Consider the following 19,538-nt stretch of genomic DNA (forward strand, 5'->3'; position numbering starts at 1 on the left):
TGAGTGTAGCTTGAACATAATACACTCTATTGTAGTATATTTACAATAAAAACAATCAATATGTGGCCCTGTATCTGTTACTGTCATAGTCAGGAATTGTGTTTGGCAATTGAGATTGTTTATTTAATCAGAGGTTAGTATGGAATGGTATTTTTTCTGGATAAAAATTTTCAAAAATATGTAGTTTTTTTCACCCTTCACAAACAAATATAAGTTTGACTTACGTATTCAATTTACAAAACTATCTTTTCGGTATTTTGCATGACCTTCAGTCTTGTCCGTGTACTGCAGCATAGCAGAAATATCCCTGTAACAATTTTACCACTAGCTGTCAGTGCTCAGCAATATTTCCTCTTGAAATTCTTGTTGGTAATGGCACATTAAATCAGGAACCTGTATTAAAATCCATTTAATAATAAGGTTTAACTTGTACCAAAGGGTACCTTCCACTTTTGGCTGGTATTTGGAACAGCTCCCACAGAAACTTGTTGATTGCTAAATCTTCCCTGCTCAAAAGGGAGCATTTTACATATGTAATACCTCTATCCAAGCAGGCTGGGTACTATTTATGATTTTATTTTCTTCCATGCCTTGTTTGCTGTCTTGCATGCTTCCTCTTACAAGATCACTCTCATTTGTGGAATTTGTGCTCTTCAGTTTTATTTTGTGCCAGCATATTTTTCAGAGGTTGTGGTTTGTAACCCTGTCCAATTAGTATCATCTTATCTTTCCTTCAGCACTTACTTTCTTCTAGTCTGACAATTCTCTGATATTTTGATTCCTTTTTCTAACTTTAGATGGGAGTCTTTCCAATAGTACTTAAGTTCTGGGAGTTTGGTTTTGACTTGCTTATTCTAGAAACTCTGCAATTGAGTGTTTCATTCTTGAGCCTCAGATACATTATAAAAAACTTCAAAATTTATCCCTCTTCTCAGTTTCTTATGTAAAGTGGATATCCTTACAAGGTCTAATTTTTTCTGTAACAGAAATGTTCTTTAATTCATTTAGCACAATATAGTAACTTGTTTATTTTTTGCCTTGCTTCAGGCTGTAGGACAAATACAGATTCAATGATTTGCCAATATTTAGACTCTGTTCCTTTCAGTATTTCCACTTGCCTTTGTGACAGAGAGTTTTTGCTTTAGCTACTTTAATTTGTCTGCTGTGTTCCCAGAGCATTTAGTTCTTGCTTTAACTTGTTATGTAACATTCTCACACTTCCATTCCCAGAAATGCTGTCTACCACCACTCCCATTCTGGGGAATGCTTGTTGAAAGAGATTCAAAAGTTGGAGTTTAAAACTGCGTTTTTAATAAAACAGCAGTTAGCTAACATGTAAGTAAATGAACTTGTAAAAGAGAAAGAAAGATAGAAGCTGTATGCCTTTCTCTCCATCAAACTGCCAGCAATAGCTTACTTTAACAGCAATCTGATCTGTTTAGAAGATATTCATCCCCAGTATGCTTGTGACCAGATTATACCACCTTATTCATTTTAAAACTCGTGGTTAAACAGAGAAGTAAAGTACTGCTTAAAATGAAGGCACCTTTTAAGGTACTGCATCCTGTCTAGGCAATGTTTCTATTCATTGGAGTCTTGCTTGAACAAAGGATTGCATTCATCTTCTAGACAGTACCTAGGTAACAGCAGTGGAGCACTTACAATCTAGTGACCCACCAGAAAGGTACAAATGGAATTGGCCAGTACATTTATAGTGTGTTGACGCTTGGAAGGGTTCAGCTCTTAGTGAGACATCCCAGGTTATCACCATGACTTCTGATACAAGGATTCAACTGTGACAGGATTGCATTACTAAACTCTGTGAGATTCGTTTATGTTGGTCGTGGTACCAAAGGCAGCGGGCAGCTTGCTCTGCGTGGGCCCTCTTGAGCAGGGGTGCTGGACCAAGAGGACCTCCAGAGGTTCCTTTCAATCATGTCTATTCTATGACTCTGAAGTTCTATAAAGATTTAAATCCTCCAGCTGTGCAAGTACAGCATTTTCCTGGCCAGGATTCTTCACACTTTGGGTACTAGCAGTGCTTTCTGCTGCTGCTCAGTGTATTCTGAACTTCTCACCATCTAAGCTCAGAAACAGGGTTTATGCTGGCAGGAGAAGAGTTCAGACAGTGTGTCTGTGTCCTGGAGAGAGAGAGTAAACATAGTCGTTTCTGGTATTCGTGAATTAAGATCATATGGTATTATATACAAGTAGTGGTATTATATACAAGTAGCAACATCATATCTCCTATGTTAGGCACTGGGTGGAAAAATACAGTGGATTTTATCAAAATCATCTTTTCTTAAATATTTGGCAAAAAAAAGCTATTTAGACCTAAACATTTAGGACAAGGAAACCATAAAAGACCTTCACAAGACAGTCTGATTTGCTCTCTTAGACATACTATCTCTTTGATCACTTGCTTTTCCTCAGGCTGTACCTTTGTCCCAGACGGCATTTGAGTGGAAAACAGTGCCAGCCACGATTCCAAGCCAGTTTCAGTTTTGTTTCCTTTGCTGGCTTCAGTGGCATTTCAAGATACCAACATTGATCCTGAGCCAAAACTGAGTGGTAATTTTCTGCTATTATGACTTAGTGAGAATAAGTACTGAGGGTAGGGAGCCACTTAGGGGTTCAAGTACAAGTAACAGTAATTTTCTGAGGCCAGACAGTGTGAGGAAGAGTTAGAGCTTGCCATGACTTACTGAGAACATCAGCCAGGGTACACATCAAAGTTATGTAAGAACCACTTCACACAGTTTTCCTTCTAAGTAACTTTCTGTTCAGTACAAATTGATCTTATAATCTGAGGTATTCCTCTCATCATCGTCGGACCGTGTCCTTGCCAACAGGCTGCATTGTTTCTTTGCTAGAAAATGACATAAAAAAAATCTTTTATGCAACTTCAAGCCTAGGATGGCAGTTCAAAACCAAATATCTTTGCTTTGCTTTCTCAAAAGATATGAGAGTTACATATTCATGTGGATTTAGTGTAACAGTTTCACACACTTTTTTTGAATAATTAAATTCTTTAAAAACAAGAAGGGGGAAGGGAAAGGTAAAAAAAGTGGAGAAGCATATTCATTGTGATCAATTACAGATATTTTATTTTCTCAGTAGAAACCAAAGAGTTAGCAAATGGTGTATATTCATATACAAACTATGTAAACACTGCACACACAACTGCTGACTGCGTTGCCAAACTTTAGATAGTTACTTCTTCCAAAACAAATAAACTAAGACCTGAATATACTTTCATAGCATAAAAAGCAAACAAGTGCTTGAGAGAAACCACAAGCTTGAAGAACTAAATTGCTTTAACTACTTTTGCTTTACTATTGCTTTCCTACATATGAAGCACACGTACCAAGTACTTGTAGAAATAACCAAACTGCAGTTCCTCCAAGAGAACTGTTTTTCCCTGAAACGTGGACAAGTTGATATGTAAAGACCAATGAGACCCACACAACGTCTGGCACAGTAGTTCTTTGTTCATGGAACAAAACACTAGTTGACTATCATCAGAATTAATCTTAGAAATATGTTAGTACAACTGAGAGTTATTTTCAAACACTCCATGACCTTATGTGTTCCAGAGGTAATTTGCAGTTTCTGGCACTTTGAATACAGCTGTTTTAAATTACACTTTCTTATTCAGGAAATAATTTATTGTTTCCGCTGTTCTCTGCTATCTAACTAGAAATTTCTTTCAAGATAACATATAATTACAAGCTGTTCATGCATTGCTCCAAGTACTAGATTCCTGAGCACAGAAGAAAAATTCTATTGTATAATTGACTCGTAGTTCAATATTGGTTAAAAAACCAAGCAAACCTGGGTGCAAAACAAAAACCTGTAGGTTTTATGAGTGCTTAGAGAAACAATGAACAGTGTGTATGTCTAATTAGAAGGTTGGTCGTAATTATTTAGAGTAAATATGTTTCAGTCAGCTAAAAGGGAGCTACTCCCTCCTGTCATTCATGAATCTTACATGATCGTGTCCATGAAGTTGAAATTAATAGTTGCCATATTTCTTCCTTTGAAGGAATGAAAGAAAAGGGGGGAAGAGAAAAGAAAGAAGCAAGTTGTCTTTTTTTTGACAGACTCAAAATGTTACTCAGGTACCCAAGGAACTTGGTGTATATCTCATCTAGAGTTTCTGAATACTAAAAAATTAGAAATATTTATGAATGTTGTGCAGTCCTAAACAAAAATGTCTTCTGTAGACAAATTAAGAATTGGTAGGTAATACAGCTTCATCTTCATCCCTTTCACAAATGTAAAAAGCAAAATAATTTAAGGAAATGCAAGAAGGATTGAATTTATCTGTGGAAATAAGGAAGTGCTGCAATGTTCCGTTTGGTAACAGCAGTGAAGGCTGATGCTCACTGCGGGCTTTTTTTTTGCCAGACTTTTTGCAAAAGAATAATTTACAATTAAACAACAGGTGAAATTTTGTTTCCAATTGTGCTTTATTTACACAGGGTAATTTTGCATGCTGACTTTTATTGAGAAGTTTTTCTCAATATTTGCACATTGCAATTGTTATCTGCTGAGGACACTATGCAGGATGGGCAGCTGAATCTGGTTCAGATGGTTACTGGAAGCTAGAGGAGCAAAAAATTATTAATAGTCCTTAACAACTTTGCTAGCACTGTAGTTGGAGCCAGTGCACCAACAAACAATGGCAGAGAACGGTCTATTCTTTTACTGTTTGAGTACAGAAACAGAGCTCCAGCAACTTCTAACACATGTGTGCCTTTTGCTAGCTCAGCCCAACTTGTACCTACACAAACTACCATTCATCTATTTAGGAGACAGCTATGTGTACATAAGCATAATAGGAAGATAAAAATCAGTATTAGAATCATATAATCATGTAATCATAGAGTGGTTTGGGTTGGAAGGGACCTTAAAGCCCATCCACTTCCAACCCCCCTGCAATGGACAGGGACACCTCTGACTGGACCAGGCTGCTCAAAGCCCCATTCCCACCTAGCCTTGAACACCTCCAGGGATGGGGCATCCACAACTTCTCTGGGCAACCTGTGCCAGGGCCTCACCACCCTCATCATGAGAATTTCTTCCTAATATCTAATCTAAATCTTCCCCCTTGCAATTTGAAGCCATTCTTTCTCATCCTATCACTACAAGCCTTTGTAGAAAGTACCTCCACAGCTTTTCTGTAGGTCCTTCAGGCACTGGAAGGTTGCTGTAAGGTGTCCCTGGAAGCCTTCTCTTCTTCAGGCTGAACAACCTCAACAATCTCAGCCTTTCCTCATAGCAGAGGTGCTCAAGTCTTCTGATCAAGTTCATGGCCTCCTCTGGACCTGTTCCAGCAGTTCTGTATCTTTATTATGTTGGGGATTATATCGTTATTCTGTCATATTTGGTTTATTAATAGCTGGTTTTCGTTAGAACTAATAATATTGTATTTTTGTATTTATTATTTGAAAAATAGACACTAATTTTATAATACAAGAGCAAAACAGAATTAATATGCCAGTGAATCTTGATTTTCAGTGCATCTGGTTTCCAGCAGGTAAAGCTAATATCCTTAATGTTAGTTTTTGTTCACATTTTTCTTTCTGTTGCTGTGTTACTGGGGAGTCATCATCCCATCATTCAAACAGGACACAATTTATCTTTTAGATTTTCACAATCGTTTGAGTGGGTCCTTCCTGGTATCATTCTGCAGTGCAAGGAACAAAAAACTTTTAATGTCACACTATAGGTCTTTTTGGTAAAGGTTCATAAAAGATCTAGAACTGGTACTTTGAAAGCTTTACATTCGTATGGTGTGCTTAGTGGGTGATGGTAGGCTATACCTCTCTTATAGTAATAGGGATTAGTATGTCATTCATTGAAGTACATACAGCAGTCTGCTATTAGGAATGTAGTTTTATGAAAGATTAAAAATCTTCAGCTATTTTAGTGTAAAATCTATGCAAGATATTTGTCTTTTAGTGGTATCCATATTTAGTATTTGCAAAAACAGCTTGGAGTTGACATCAGGATGTCAAATGCTGGTGCTGGCAGTGCTTCATTATGAGGTTCTGGGTGACTCATCAACTTTGTTTGTTTATTCGTCTATGAAAACTGAGATAATAACGTAAATTTATACCCGTAGGGATATTTGCAACATTAATTGCATGGGCTGACATCCAGCAAAGCACTTAAGTGTAAATGAGTCTTTAAGTATATGAATAGTTCTACCAAAGGCAATATTATTCCTGTTCTTCAGAATTTTCCTGGATTAGTAGTTTAATGCCTGTGCAGTGTTCCAAGAAAGCACAGATTGTAGGGATGCTTAGAAATAGAAACATAAATAACAAATGTATTACTTAAGGATTGGCCTTTGTTTCTATTTTTTCCTTTTTGATTAGTGTGGGATTCTCTCATGGTTTCTTTCCCAATAAGCCAACAGTATAGACCTCAGTTATGCAGCTGTTTTTACTTTTAAAAAATGAGTTTGTATTTATATTCAGGTAGAAACCAATAGAAGGAAGGACTTCCAGTGAATGAAGATGTCATTAGAGTCATTAAGGTATCTAAACTGCTCAAAGAACTACATAAGTAACCATGTGGTTCTTCAAAAGTGTCTGAATAAGTCACAGGCCTCTATCATAGAATCATTGAATGGGTGGGTTGGAAGGGACCTTCAAGGTAACATCCAGTTCCAACTCCCCTGCCATGGGGAGGGACACCTCCCACTGGATCAGGCTGCTCAAGGCCCCATCCAACTTGGCCTTGAACACCTCCAGGGATGGGGCAGCCACAGCTTCTCTGAGCAACCTGTGCCAGTGCCTCACCTCCCTCATCGTGATAATCACTCCTTTGTGAAATTCAGGTACCTACATACAGAATACAGGGGATTTTTTTGTGTTTTCTTAATTGAAAAAAAAAAAGTTATTTCTGTGTTTTGGAAAACAAGTACCTTCAACGAGAGGTTGAGGTTGAGGGCATCAGGGAAACCTGTGATGTAATTACCAGCTGTGTATCTATTTCCCTTGCATCTTCATCAGCTTTCTTCATTATTTATTTGACGTTGAAACTTGACTACACTTCATTCTAGTCTCAGCAATGACCAAGGATTATCAAAGATGGAGCAGAAAGCAGGAGCTATTCATCAAGGCTCACTGTTTTGCCTTGAAGGACTAGTTGACTATTAGACCTTGTGAGGGGTTTACCACATCACATCCTATTTTCAGTGGATTTTAGTTCTAGTTCATCATTATTTTATTGAATTTGTTTATGTCCATAGAATTGACTTTCACTCCTTCTTCTATTATAAAAAGTAAAACTTTCATAGGCAAAATACTTTATTTGTTAGTTTTTTGAAGACACAATGTAATTAACATTATTTTATATTAATTTTTAAGATTTGCTTGGGGCATTGGAAGAAATTCTTCCTAACCTCGAAAAAGATGTTACTGTTTGGATAATGACCAAAGATTCCACTTTTCCAAGTGTGCACAGCCTGTTAGACAAAATAGAAGCTGCATCTGAAGACCCTGTTCCAGTTAATCGACGCTCTGCCAATAACCTCAAGTCATCTGTTTTATATATATTTACTTCAGGAACAACAGGTACTATATTTTCCTTCAGCTTTCATCTAGAAGCTCGGTTATCTGAAACGCTAATATTTTGGTTCTGCTTTTCATGGTGGAATATCACATTTCCTTTCTAGAAGCATTGTGGTAGAAAAGAAACATGTTTTTTGTCAGCAACTGTATATTCAGTGGTTTATGAGCTGCTTTTTTTGTTTCCTGCCACAATGTGCAAGTTCTGTGAGAAGGTTTAGCTCTTATTACTTTGCAGCCAAGATGTTTATAAAACACTTTGGTTTTTTGATGGGTGTACAATGATACTAAATATTATTTTGTGTTCACATACCACTCTCTAGCTAATATAGCTAACTTTGTATCTAGAACTTGAAAAAATAATCTTCAAACAAGCAAGTGGATATATGTTTTTTTGTTCATCAAGTCATGTTCTGTGCAGGTCACTGCAGAAGCAGAAAATAGGATTAAGTTGCTAGCCTTTTAGTTTAGAAACAGATGGCTGAATTTATTACCAGAGCTCCAGCAGTTAAGAAGCTAAGACTTTAAAAAAAAATTGATCACTGACATGAAAAGCAGCATGATGTTGTTAAGATAAGCAGATTGGCATTCTCATTCAGCTGAACACAATAGTTTTAGGCACAGAAGGTTTAAAATAAAGATGTGTTTTATGGCTTTGTTCCCTTTTATAAATAATTATTTAATTTATATGCTTTAGCTTTGGGAAAAAAATAGGAAATAAAAATGTCAGTCTAGAATAAAAACACTTAGGGCATAAACATTGTCAAGATGTTAGGTATGTTTGTAAAACTACTGTTTTTTACAAACAATGTCTGAAGAATGAAGAATGTTTGAAGAGTCTGAAGAATGTGGCATATGTTCAGTATAAAATAACTAATATAGTAGCGTAACTATACGTACAAGTATAATGTAAATAAAATGTACATAGATAATAGATAATAATAGATAATATAATAGATGTAAAAATATAATATACATACTATATATGTAAGTATAACTAATGCACCAGTATAACTATATAACTAAGATAACTAGTATGTAGTATTGTTAGGATGAGATAACTAATTTTAGTCTAAAGCAAATGAGCATTTTCACACTGATAAAGCAAGAGCATAGTGTTCCTCCTAAAATCAATGACTGGTAAACTTAGCTAAGAAGAGTCTTGTATGAACTGTAGTCAGGTGTGTAAAAAGACAGAGGGAAAAACCTCAAACCTCTGTAGAGCACTTCTTGCTGTAAGTGGTTCATTGGCAACTTTGTGTTTCTCCTGGGCAATAATGGGTTTTGGAACAGGTTTGAAGCATAACTAGAATCTCCATAGATTACACTTCCAGAGTTAACAGCTCTAGTTAAGTCTTCAAATGAACAGCAGCTCTGCTAGAATAGGTGATAGAACTTTATAAGCTATTAAATTTTTTAAATTTTTTAACATCGTCAGATCCCAATCTGAAATTTGTGTATGCGTGTGAGAACATGTATGAAAAGAACACATCCCCTGCTGAAATTACTGACTACCAGAGTAGTAGCCCAAGCAGCCCTTGCGTGTTGCTGAACAGAAATTCTATGCTGAGCATGAAGAAACCAATTTAGAAGAACCTAACTGCAGCAGACTTATTGCTGGATTTTAATTTTTTTTAACTCTACATGGTCTAATAAAAAACCAAGTAGACAGAGATGTACACACTTCAGGTAAATGACCATTGCCTGTTCTGTGTTGTGTAGGTCCCCTGCCTTTCTTAATTACAGTAGAGTCACGATGACTGTTTTCTGAAAGAGATCTAGTGTGGTGCCTCCTTATATTTATTTATGGAAATGTCCTCAACATGTGTAAGGGAGGACTTGGACACCATTGAGATTGATTGTGTCAATGAGGAGATTGAGTGCCTGTGGGTTAAAATCAGAAGAGCCCACCAGAAGGTAGATTTTGTGATGGGAGTCTGTTACAGACCACCCAGCCAAGGAGAAGCAGCTGATGAGCTCTTCTATAAACAGCTGGGGTTAATCTCTAGATCAATGCCTCTTGTTCTTGTGGGAGACTTCAATCTGCCTGATATGTGCTGGGTGTACAACAGAGCAGAAAGGAAGCAGTCTAGGAGGTTCCTGGAGTGCGTGGAAGACAACTTCCTTGCACAGTTGGTGAATGAAGCAACAAGGGAGGGCAGGTGCCTTCCTGGACCTGCTGTTTGTGAACAGAGAAGGCCTTGTGGGGGATGTGGCTGTAGGAGGACACCTAGGATTAAGTGATCATGAGATGATAGGGTTTTCTGTTCTAGGTGAGGTGAAGAGGGTGGTCAGTAGGACAGTAGCATTAAATTTCCAGAGGGCAGACTTTGAAGTCTTCAGAAGGCTGGTTGGCAAAGTCCCATGGGAGACAGTACTTAAGGGCAAGGGAGCCCACGAGGGCTGGGAGCTCTTCAGAAAGGAAATCCTGGCAGCTCAGGAGAAAGGCATCCCCATGTTCTGGAAAAAAAGCCGGCAGGGGAGAAAACCAGCTTGGTTGAACAGAGAGATCTTGAGTGATATCAAGAAGAAGAGAGATGTTTATGGGCTCTGGAAGAGGGGACAGGCCTCTTGGGTGGACTACGGGAGGGAAGTGAGATTGTGCAGAATAAAAATCAGAAGGGCTAAGGCTCAACTAGAAATCAGATTGGCCAAGTCTGTGAAAGATAACAAAAAAACCTTCTATAAATATATAAATAATAAAAGGCGGACTAGGAAGACCATACAGTCCCTATTGGACGCAGAAGGAACAACAGTGACAGGGGATGAGGAAAAGGCGGAGGTACTTAATGCCTTCTTTGCCTCAGTCTTTAATTGTAAACAAAGTTGTTCCATCTGTGTACAAACCCAGGAGCTAGAGGAGCAAAATGAGGCTCCCATGATCCAAGAGGAGGTGGTCAGAGCCTTGCTAGCCCGACTAGACATCCACAAGTCTATGGGGCCGGACGGGATTCATCCAAGGGTATTGAAGGAGCTGGCGGATGTGCTGGCCAAACCCCTTTCCATCATCTTCCAACAGTCCTGGAAGACTGGGGAAGTCCCACTGGACTGGAGGCTGGCTGATGTTGTGCCCATCTACAGGAAGGGTCGCAGGGAGGACCCAGGGAACTCCAGGCCTGTCAGTCTGACCTCAGTGCCAGGGAAAGTCATGGAGCAGGTGATCTTGAGTGCTATCATGAAACACATGCAAGAGAACCGGGTGATCAGGCCCAGTCTGATGAGGAAATGGCCTCAAGCTCCGCCACGGGAGGTTTAGGCTGGACATTAGGAAAAAGTTTTTCACGGAAAGGGTCATTGGGCACTGGAACAGGCTGCTTAGGGAGGTGGTTGAGTCACCTTCCCTGGAGGTGTTTAAGGCACGGGTGGACAAGGTGCTGAGGGGCATGGTTTAGTGTTTGATAGGAATGGTTGGACTCGATGATCCGGTGGGTCTCTTCCAACCTGGTTATTCTATGATTCTATAATTCTCTATGATTCTATGTGCCAGGGGAGATTTAGGTTGGATAATAGGAAGGACTTCTTTACTAAAAGGATTGTCACGGCTGCCCAGGGAGGTCACCATCCCTGAAGGTGTTAAAAGATGAGTGGATGTCATACCTGGTCTAGTGCCAGACTTTACAGGGCTGGATCTATGGTTGGACTTGATGATCTTAAAGGTCTTTTCCAATCAAAATTATTTTGTGATTCTATGATACTATGTTAATGGAAGTCCATACGTACAGTAAATGCTTCAGACCCTTTGTTGGCTCTGTATAGTTTGATTGCATGCTAACCATGGAGTTTCTTCATCTTTTCACCTGTTTGAATTGACTTGACATCAGATTGAATAACTGTCGAAGTTACAAACTGGCTTATGTGTCTTAATGTGTATAGAACAAAAATGCAATATTGTATTAAACAGCCAGTTGTCTATGAACAGCCATCTGATGGCTGATAATTTGGATATAGAAGAAAGATTTGATTCTTTTATGATTTTACAGACCTTGCACTGAGAAAAAAAAAAAAAAGGTAGATTGAGTTGCTTTAGAACAATGCATGTTTTTTTCTTCTCACTACAGGTCTTCCAAAGGCTGCAGTAATCAGTCACATGCAAGTTCTTAAAGGAGCTGCTGGGCTGTGGGCTTTTGGTGCTACAGCAGAAGACATTGTTTATATTACTCTGCCTCTTTATCACAGTGCAGCATCTCTTCTTGGCATTGGTGGATGCATTGAATTGGGTAGGGCTTGTTTAATTGAATTGTGTTGTTAATATGGAATTGTTATAAAAATGTATAACGCATGCTTAGGTTCACTGGGATTAGGCAAACTAAAACTTTGCTGAAATCAAATTAATAGTCTTTTCCAAAAAGCTTTGTATTTCTGTATTTTGGAGATGGGGGGGCCATTGTAATAGTGAAGGCTCTCTTATGAGCTATCTGTGTGGTACTGGAGAAGGATTAGTTATAGTCATTTCTGTAACAAATGTTTTTACTTTTGTATTTAGGTAAAAAGAAATCTAAGGATTTACGTAATATTTTGGCAGTGTATATAGTGCATTAGTGAACATACAGACTAAGCATTGTATAGTGGAATAGAATTAAAATGTATTTTAGTGACCTTAAAAAAGTCTGACAAATACTTTTGTAGTAAGCATTTAGCTTTGTCATTAGATGATATATGACATTTTTCCATTTAATTTGTGTACAGTTTTGGCACAGACAATATAATTCATATTTTACTGAGACTGTAGGTGTCCTCAGTGACTCTCTTATAAGATTTAATTGGAACTTGATGTCAAATATTTCCTGTTTCCTGAAGCATCAAGGACAAGTCGTGAGCAAGGGAAAGGTCATTGGCTTTTGGATTAATTCTATCTGAATCTGCATCAATGAATACTTTCTTGGTTGAAAAATGAGGTGTCAACGATACCCAAATACCCTAATTCAGCCTAACTTTTGTGGATGTTCTCAGTTAAGGTAGTTTGAATAATTCTCAGTTAAGGTATTTTGAATAATGCTGCAACACCAACAAAGAGAAACTGTCTTCTTACTTTTGACCTCCTAAGTGTCTCACAAAGGAGGAGACTGGGTTCATCTCCCTTCTTTGTCTACCAGGTTTGGACACATCTTCCAATAAAACAACTCAAATACCATACAGTTCTCTGAATGAGGCTGCTTTTAGTTCGTCTTATGTTCTGTCTTGTAGAAATAGTAAACATAACCAAGCTGCCGTATAGAGAAAATACTTAATTTCCTTTCCTACTGTTTCCATAAAGGTGCAACCTGTGTATTAAAAAAGAAGTTCTCAGCTAGTCAGTTTTGGAATGACTGCAGAAAGTATAATGTGACTGTTATCCAGTACATTGGAGAGCTTTGCCGTTACCTTTGCAGCCAGCCAGTGGTAAGTGGGAACACAGTGATGACTGTTTGTCTGCAAGTGATAAGCACACTTATTATTCTTGATGTGGTTAAGTAAAAGGGAAATAAAACTGTACTGAACCTGTCCCTCTGCCCTTCTTTTTATGTGAGAGTCTTCAAATATTTGGTGATCTGCAAATGGCTTGAATCAGAAAGATGTTAAACAAAAGATATTGGGGCTAAAAACTAATGTTAAGCAAAAGATATTAACTAAGATAAAAAAAAAGATTTAAAAAACATTAAAAAAAAGGTAAAAAGATATTAACTAATGTTAAACAAAAGAGATTAAGGCTAAAAACTAATTCAGTATCATCTCAGTAAAAAAAAAACAACTTATTTCACAGGGTCTCACAATGTAAGTCCAGAAAATCAAGATTACTTTCAATATCTTTTCAGAACTTTTCTTGACACGTGACTATATCGGAGGTCTTTGGTTTTGTAGGTCAGGTTTTAACACTCTTTTGGCATGCAGAATGTGCTTGGTTTGAGACCATCTAAGCCATATTTTAAAATGGTTTGAGAATGTTGAAGAATGACATTTGTTCCAATTAGAAAGTGATGCCAGGCAACAAAGGTAGTTTTTATTAAAGTAACAATCCCTCTCTGAAGCTGTGTGAGCCCTAACTTGAAAATACTTATTTTCCTCTGGCAGTCAGTGACATGATGGTCTTTTTGGCAACTTCCATCGATTTATGAGCTGCAGGTTTTCCTACTGTGTTTCAATAGTAGAACCTAAATGTTACATCATCCAATATCTTACGTGGTCAAGCATTTTAATAAATGACTTTACACAGTTATTTATTATCATAAATAGATTTAATTTTTTTATTTTAAATAATAAAATAAAATATTTTCCAAGTACCTGTATAACATTAAGCAAAAATAACTGTATCCTTGTTTACTTTAACAAAATATCTAGGAGAACACAAAAGCATTTGTGAAGACATGCAGAATTGGGTACAATGTAGCTATTACCTCTTTGAACGTTCTTCCTTTATGTCTATCATAATTTCATTTTGGGATTTCAAAAAAGTAATCAGTGCTTTATTTCCTTTTCAGTGAATTTTGTTGATATTACTCATCTCTTAGGACATGGTGCCAATAATTCAGATTAATGAATCGGAAAATTATGTTCTGTTATAAGTCCTTATTATATGATTTTCCAGAATAACCTCCTCCTTAAACAGTGTTCTAGCAATTCAAAGAGAATGCAAATCAGTCTTCTTTTCCAGCAGAATAACAATTCAAATTAATATCTGAAGTTGCTGTAAAAAGAAAGGAAGAAGTCAGTGTTCATAAAGCATTGCATGTTTTTCTTCTGAAAATTTTTAGTAGTGTATGTAAGTGATGTAGCAGTGGGTCATAGAGCCTACATCAGCATCTACGCATGCCTCAGCAAAGACGGTGTTCTTGAATTAGAATCACAGAATCACAGAACTGGTTGGGTTGGAAGGGACCTTAAAGATCATCCAATTCCAACCCCTCTGCCATGGGCAGGGACACCAAACCAGGCTCCTCAAGGCCCCATCCAACCTGGCCTTGAACACCTCCACGGAGGGTGCATCCACGACTTCCCTGTGCAACCGGTGTCACTACCTCACCACCTCCTATCGTGAAGAATTTCTTCTTAATGTCTCATCTAAATCTTCCCCCTTCCAATTTAAAACCATTCACCCTCATCCTATCACTCCATGTTGTTGTAAAATGTCCCTCCCGAGCTTTCACATAGGCATCCTTCAGGTACTGAAAAGCTGCTATAAAGTCTCCTTGGAGTCTTCTCCAGGCTGAACAACCTCAACTCTCTCAGTCTGTCCTCATAACAGAGGTGCTCCAGCCCATCTTCGTTGACTCCTCTGGACCTGTTCCATATCCTTCTTATGCTGGGGATTAAAGAGGTCATGCCTGATGTCCCAATGATCACTACTGGCTGTAATATGAAACCAGAAAAGTGATACCTTTGTCTGTTTCTCTTATTTGGGGTGGCTTTTTTGTTTTGTTTGTTTGCTAACTTTATAATAAAAAAACCCCAAAAGTTACAGGATATTGATAAACCAAGCCAAAAACCATAAGGAAAACCAAAACACATGGAGGGTCTAGCTTTTATAAACTGTGATTTTTCTTCATTGGACGCTAACATGATTTCCTCAAAGTCAACTCCCTTCTTTCCAATACTTCCCAGCTTTTGTTGTGTTTACAGCCTCAGATGTTAATTGTTTCCCTTTTCTAATTCTTCCCTTTTCAGTACCTTAAAACAAGAATGCTACATTAGTATATTTCATTTTTGAAAACAAACTCATTTTTAAATCCTTACCAAGCCATCATGCAATTTAATGAGTTTTAAATGTTGCAAATAAAGTGATTTATGCCATCAATAACTATTTATATACTACATGGTATGCTTATACCATTGTTAACTATTCATTAACTATATAACTATTCTGTTTATTATTTTGTGTGCATACATTCTAAGAAGCTGCCATATCTAAAATCTTTGTTCTGTGAAGTTACAGGGTTTTTCTCTCCTGGGCTTTATTTGCTAGCTGCCTAAAAAGCACTTTAATGTACCTTATCAAGAAAAATTAAAATGATAAAATGAATTGGTTTGACAGCTACATTTTTGAAGAAAAACAGTAAGTCATGTTGGAGCTGGGAGAGAAACATGTTCACACAAATAAGTAAAGGATCGTAAATATGTTATGCAATCCATTATTGTTTTTCCAGTAGGTGAAATGATTTGCTGAGTTATTATCTCTCTTTAAGTTTCATTAGCTTAGAAGTGCTATATACACTGGCAACATGAGGAAGGTACATCTAATATAAGATTTAAAGCTCTGTGAAGGTATGTGGGCAGTATTCTCAAGGTTAGAGTACTATAAAGCCCTTCTAATGAACATAGATCAAAACCATAGCAATAATCTTAAAAGTGCTTCATTTTATTTCTTTAACACTAACCTTTAAATAGATGGTATATTTCTAATAGTTGGAGGCCACAGTGTGGCCTCTCATTTCATAGATTTAGAACAGAACTTTTAGCAAGTCTCTGTGGTAGCTTATAGGCTCTTGGCTTCATTTTTCTTTTTTAGTTTTGTCTTGTTTGTTCTTTCTGCCTCCCACTTACATCTGCAACAGCTCTTGAAGACTCCTCTGCAGTACAATTTTTCTGAAACCTGTTCTGGATCCAGTTGGCTTTAGTAGCCTGTTGTCTGGAAAGAACATTTGTTAGAAAAGGATATTGTCTTCTTTGCTGAAGTATGAATACAAAGGCCTTGCATTATGTGGCACTAGGACATTAAGCTGTGCCCCTAAATAAATGAGTAACCCTCATGCCTGCCCTCTCCCAAGCTCTTTTTCTGAAGTCTTTTCACAGAATCACAGAATACTAGCTGGAAGGGGCCTTGAGGACTGTCTGGTCCAACTGTTTTAGGTGATCCATATTTTCAATAAAAAGGCCCAGCACCCTGTCAAGCTGAGCTTTGAAAATGTCCAGTGTAGAGTAATCCACCACTTACTATGCGATATCATTGCAATGTTTAACTGTTCTCATGGGGAAAAAATTTCTTCTGTAATCCGATAAGAGTATCTCCAGAAGACTTATACCCCTTGTCTTTTCCATATGACTTCTTGTAAAAAGGGAGTCTCCATCCTTGTGGTAGGCACCCATTATTTACTGGTACATGGTGATAAGGTCTCCCCTAAGCCTTCTCTTCTCAAGGCTGAACAGACCCAGTTCTCTCAGCCTAACTTTGTATGGAAGGTTTCCCTGATCATCCTAGTGAAAGTCTAAGAGCCAGCATTGATGGCTAGTAGTCATTAGTAGCTACAAAATGGATCCTGCTCAAAGATACTATCATAACTACTCCAGTGAAAGAAAATATTTAGCAAATTAATAACTTAGTCTTGCTGGATGACATTGGTCAAAGTCTCTGCTGACAGTAATCTATGAAATTTCAGAAGTATGGCATAGAATTACTCCTTATTTTCTCTCTAAGCAAAGCCCTTGAAAATATTTCTTGTCTAATCTGTGGATGTATTCGGATGTATTTTCCATAAAGAGTTTGAACACATTTAAAATTTTGTATACAAAATCTTCCTAATGGACTTGCAGGTTTATTTCAGATTTCAAATAATGACCTATTTAAATAATACATTGCATCCTGAAGCTTTTTGAAAGATATGAATGCTAATGCAGCATCTCTTTCCTGCTTTCCTGTATTGGAGACCTGACTCCTGAAGTGGTTTACAAACAAAGGCTAGGAATATTTTGTCTTGATCATTATGTCCTGTCTTGTACTCTCATAAGCTGTTGTACATTATGACATTAACTGTATGATTTGTGATACATTGGATGAACTTGGTAAGCTTCCTATCAACACTAGAGTTCACTTATACATGTTGTCAAAGTCTGTTTCATAATTAATTTTATAATTTCTTAGAAATTTTCTTTCAATATCCGTCCCATTTTATGTCCATTTGCTATTGATCCAATGTTATGCTTTGGGACCAGTAGCATTTCCTCTTTCCTTAGGGTTACCTTAAGTGATAAGACTATGAGACTATGTATATCAGCTTTCAGACTTTATTTTGTTAAGCTGAAGCTTTATTTTGTTAAGCAAGTCAATCTTTCTAATAGATCCAGTTTGGCCAAGGTTTCTGTGGATGGGATTAAGCTCTCTGAAGTGACTTTAGAAAAGATGCTTAAGGGTTTATTTTATTTAAACTCTTCTGTGTTAGAACAATAGTGATTTAGAAGGAGAAAACGAGGAAGTCAGTCCTGCTGGGATAAACATGTGGAATGAACACTTATTTCCCTGCTGTTGACTCAAGTGTTGTGGGAAGGGGGCTAAGAATGGGGTTTATATATGTTGGATAACACTGTGATAGGCAAGAAAGGAAAAATGAGTCAGCAGGCAATTATCTACAATGCAGGTATTACTTGACTTTGCATTTTATTCCCCATTAAAGTTTAGTTCAATTTATGTTTAGTACTCGAAATTGTTCTTTTTCTTATCATTACAATGTGGAGTGGAAATTTGTCAAGCCCCTTGCAGGTTTTCAGCATAAACATTTTGTTAATTACCCCAAGCCAGTAATGTGTCATAGCTACAGAAAACCTACCTTTCATTTGAAGACTCTGAATAACCTCGAAACGTCATTAAAATTTTATTTACTTGGGGGGATTGTGCGGCTTATTTGTTCTTCTAGTAACCTGTGTATTTTTAAAAAAACCTATGACCACTTGTATACGTTGTAAGCAGACATCATTCTTAATCCAAATTAACTACAGCATTAACAGTGCCTAAAAGGAGAATTGAACGCTGTTTATACCTGCAGTTAGAGAAAATACAGTTTTTAGACTAAGAACATGTTCAGCGTATCTGAAATGAAGCTTAGAAATGACCTGGGCTTTGGAAGTTTATACTTTTCCCAGACTATATGAGTATCTTATTTGTAGTACAAAATACACTGTGTGTCATGACAAACTTTTTCTGTGCTGCTTTAAACTGCCATGACTACAAGAACAATGTTATTTTTAAGAAGTGAGTTTAGAAACAGATTATAATCCTGTTTAAACATACTTGTTTAAACATACTTGTATACGTCTTGGACACAATTTGGACAGTGATTCTCTGCCTATTTTCTCATTCTTCCTGCTAATAATGGTAAAGGTTTCCATTTTTTCTTCTGTAATGTTTGGAGAATTTCTTTGCTTTCAAAAAGCATTGGTTTTCCATACCCAAACAGCACTGAAATTGCCAGCTACTGGTTCTGGCATTGTGGTTCAAGACTTTTCTTTTTCAAGAAATTCCTCCTTATGTCTAATTTAAATCTTCCCCTCTCCAATTTATAGCCACTCCCCCTAGTCCTGTCACTACAAGCCTTTGTAAATAGTCGCTCCCCAGCTTTCTTGTAGCCCCCTTCAGGTACTGGAAGGTCACTATCTCCTCAGAGCCTTCTCTGCTCCAGCCCAACTCTCTCAGCCTGTCCTCGTATTTGAGGTGCTCCAGCCCTCTTATCATCCTTGTAGCTCTTCTCTGGACCCATTCCAACAGTTCCACATCCTTCTTATGCTGAAGATTCCAGAATTGGACACAATCCACAAGTGAGGTCTCACAAGAGCAGAGGAGAAGGGCAGAATCGCTTCCCTTGACCTGCTGGCCATGCTTCTTTTGATGCAGCACAGGATACAGTTGGCCTTTTGGGATGCGAGCACTCATTCCCGGCTCATGTTGAGTTTCTTATCAATCAGCAGTAGATTATATTATCAGGAGATTAATAATGAAAATGATACGAGAGTTCACTATAATAAATAGCAAAAAAACCAGTTCCTGAACTGGAAGAATGTCCTGTTCCTAGAATTCCTGTTCCTTTCTTATGATGCACCTCATCAATATCATTCTTGTTGTCTTTTACTTGTATTTTAAAATTTGGGTATGTATTTTGCTGAAAAATCTAATTGCAAGTTATAATTAAGCATTACTGAAAGAGAATGTAAATGTGTGTCTTGGAGAATTTATTACATCTGCCATCATAATGACAGTAGGATACCTTTCAGCTTATA

General features: G+C 37.4%; 2 protein-coding genes across 2 annotated transcripts in view; both read left to right on the forward strand.

Moving 5' to 3' along the window:
- CCNH (cyclin H) overlaps positions 1-19,538 on the forward strand; it is a 264,197-nt gene that overhangs the window by 179,507 nt on the left and 65,152 nt on the right. The gene's annotated exons all lie outside the window — the stretch shown is intronic.
- The window catches only part of SLC27A6 (solute carrier family 27 member 6), a 42,893-nt gene that overhangs the window by 1,988 nt on the left and 21,367 nt on the right, over positions 1-19,538 (forward strand). Inside the window, exons 2-4 of the mRNA XM_069880385.1 lie at positions 7,383-7,589; positions 11,642-11,800; positions 12,838-12,962. Of these exons, the coding sequence (XP_069736486.1) occupies positions 7,383-7,589; positions 11,642-11,800; positions 12,838-12,962 (491 nt within the window). The remainder of the gene's footprint in view (positions 1-7,382; positions 7,590-11,641; positions 11,801-12,837; positions 12,963-19,538) is intronic.

The sequence above is a fragment of the Phaenicophaeus curvirostris genome, chromosome Z (assembly GCF_032191515.1).
Source record: "Phaenicophaeus curvirostris isolate KB17595 chromosome Z, BPBGC_Pcur_1.0, whole genome shotgun sequence".
In the NCBI taxonomy this organism is placed as follows: Eukaryota; Metazoa; Chordata; class Aves; order Cuculiformes; family Cuculidae; genus Phaenicophaeus; species Phaenicophaeus curvirostris.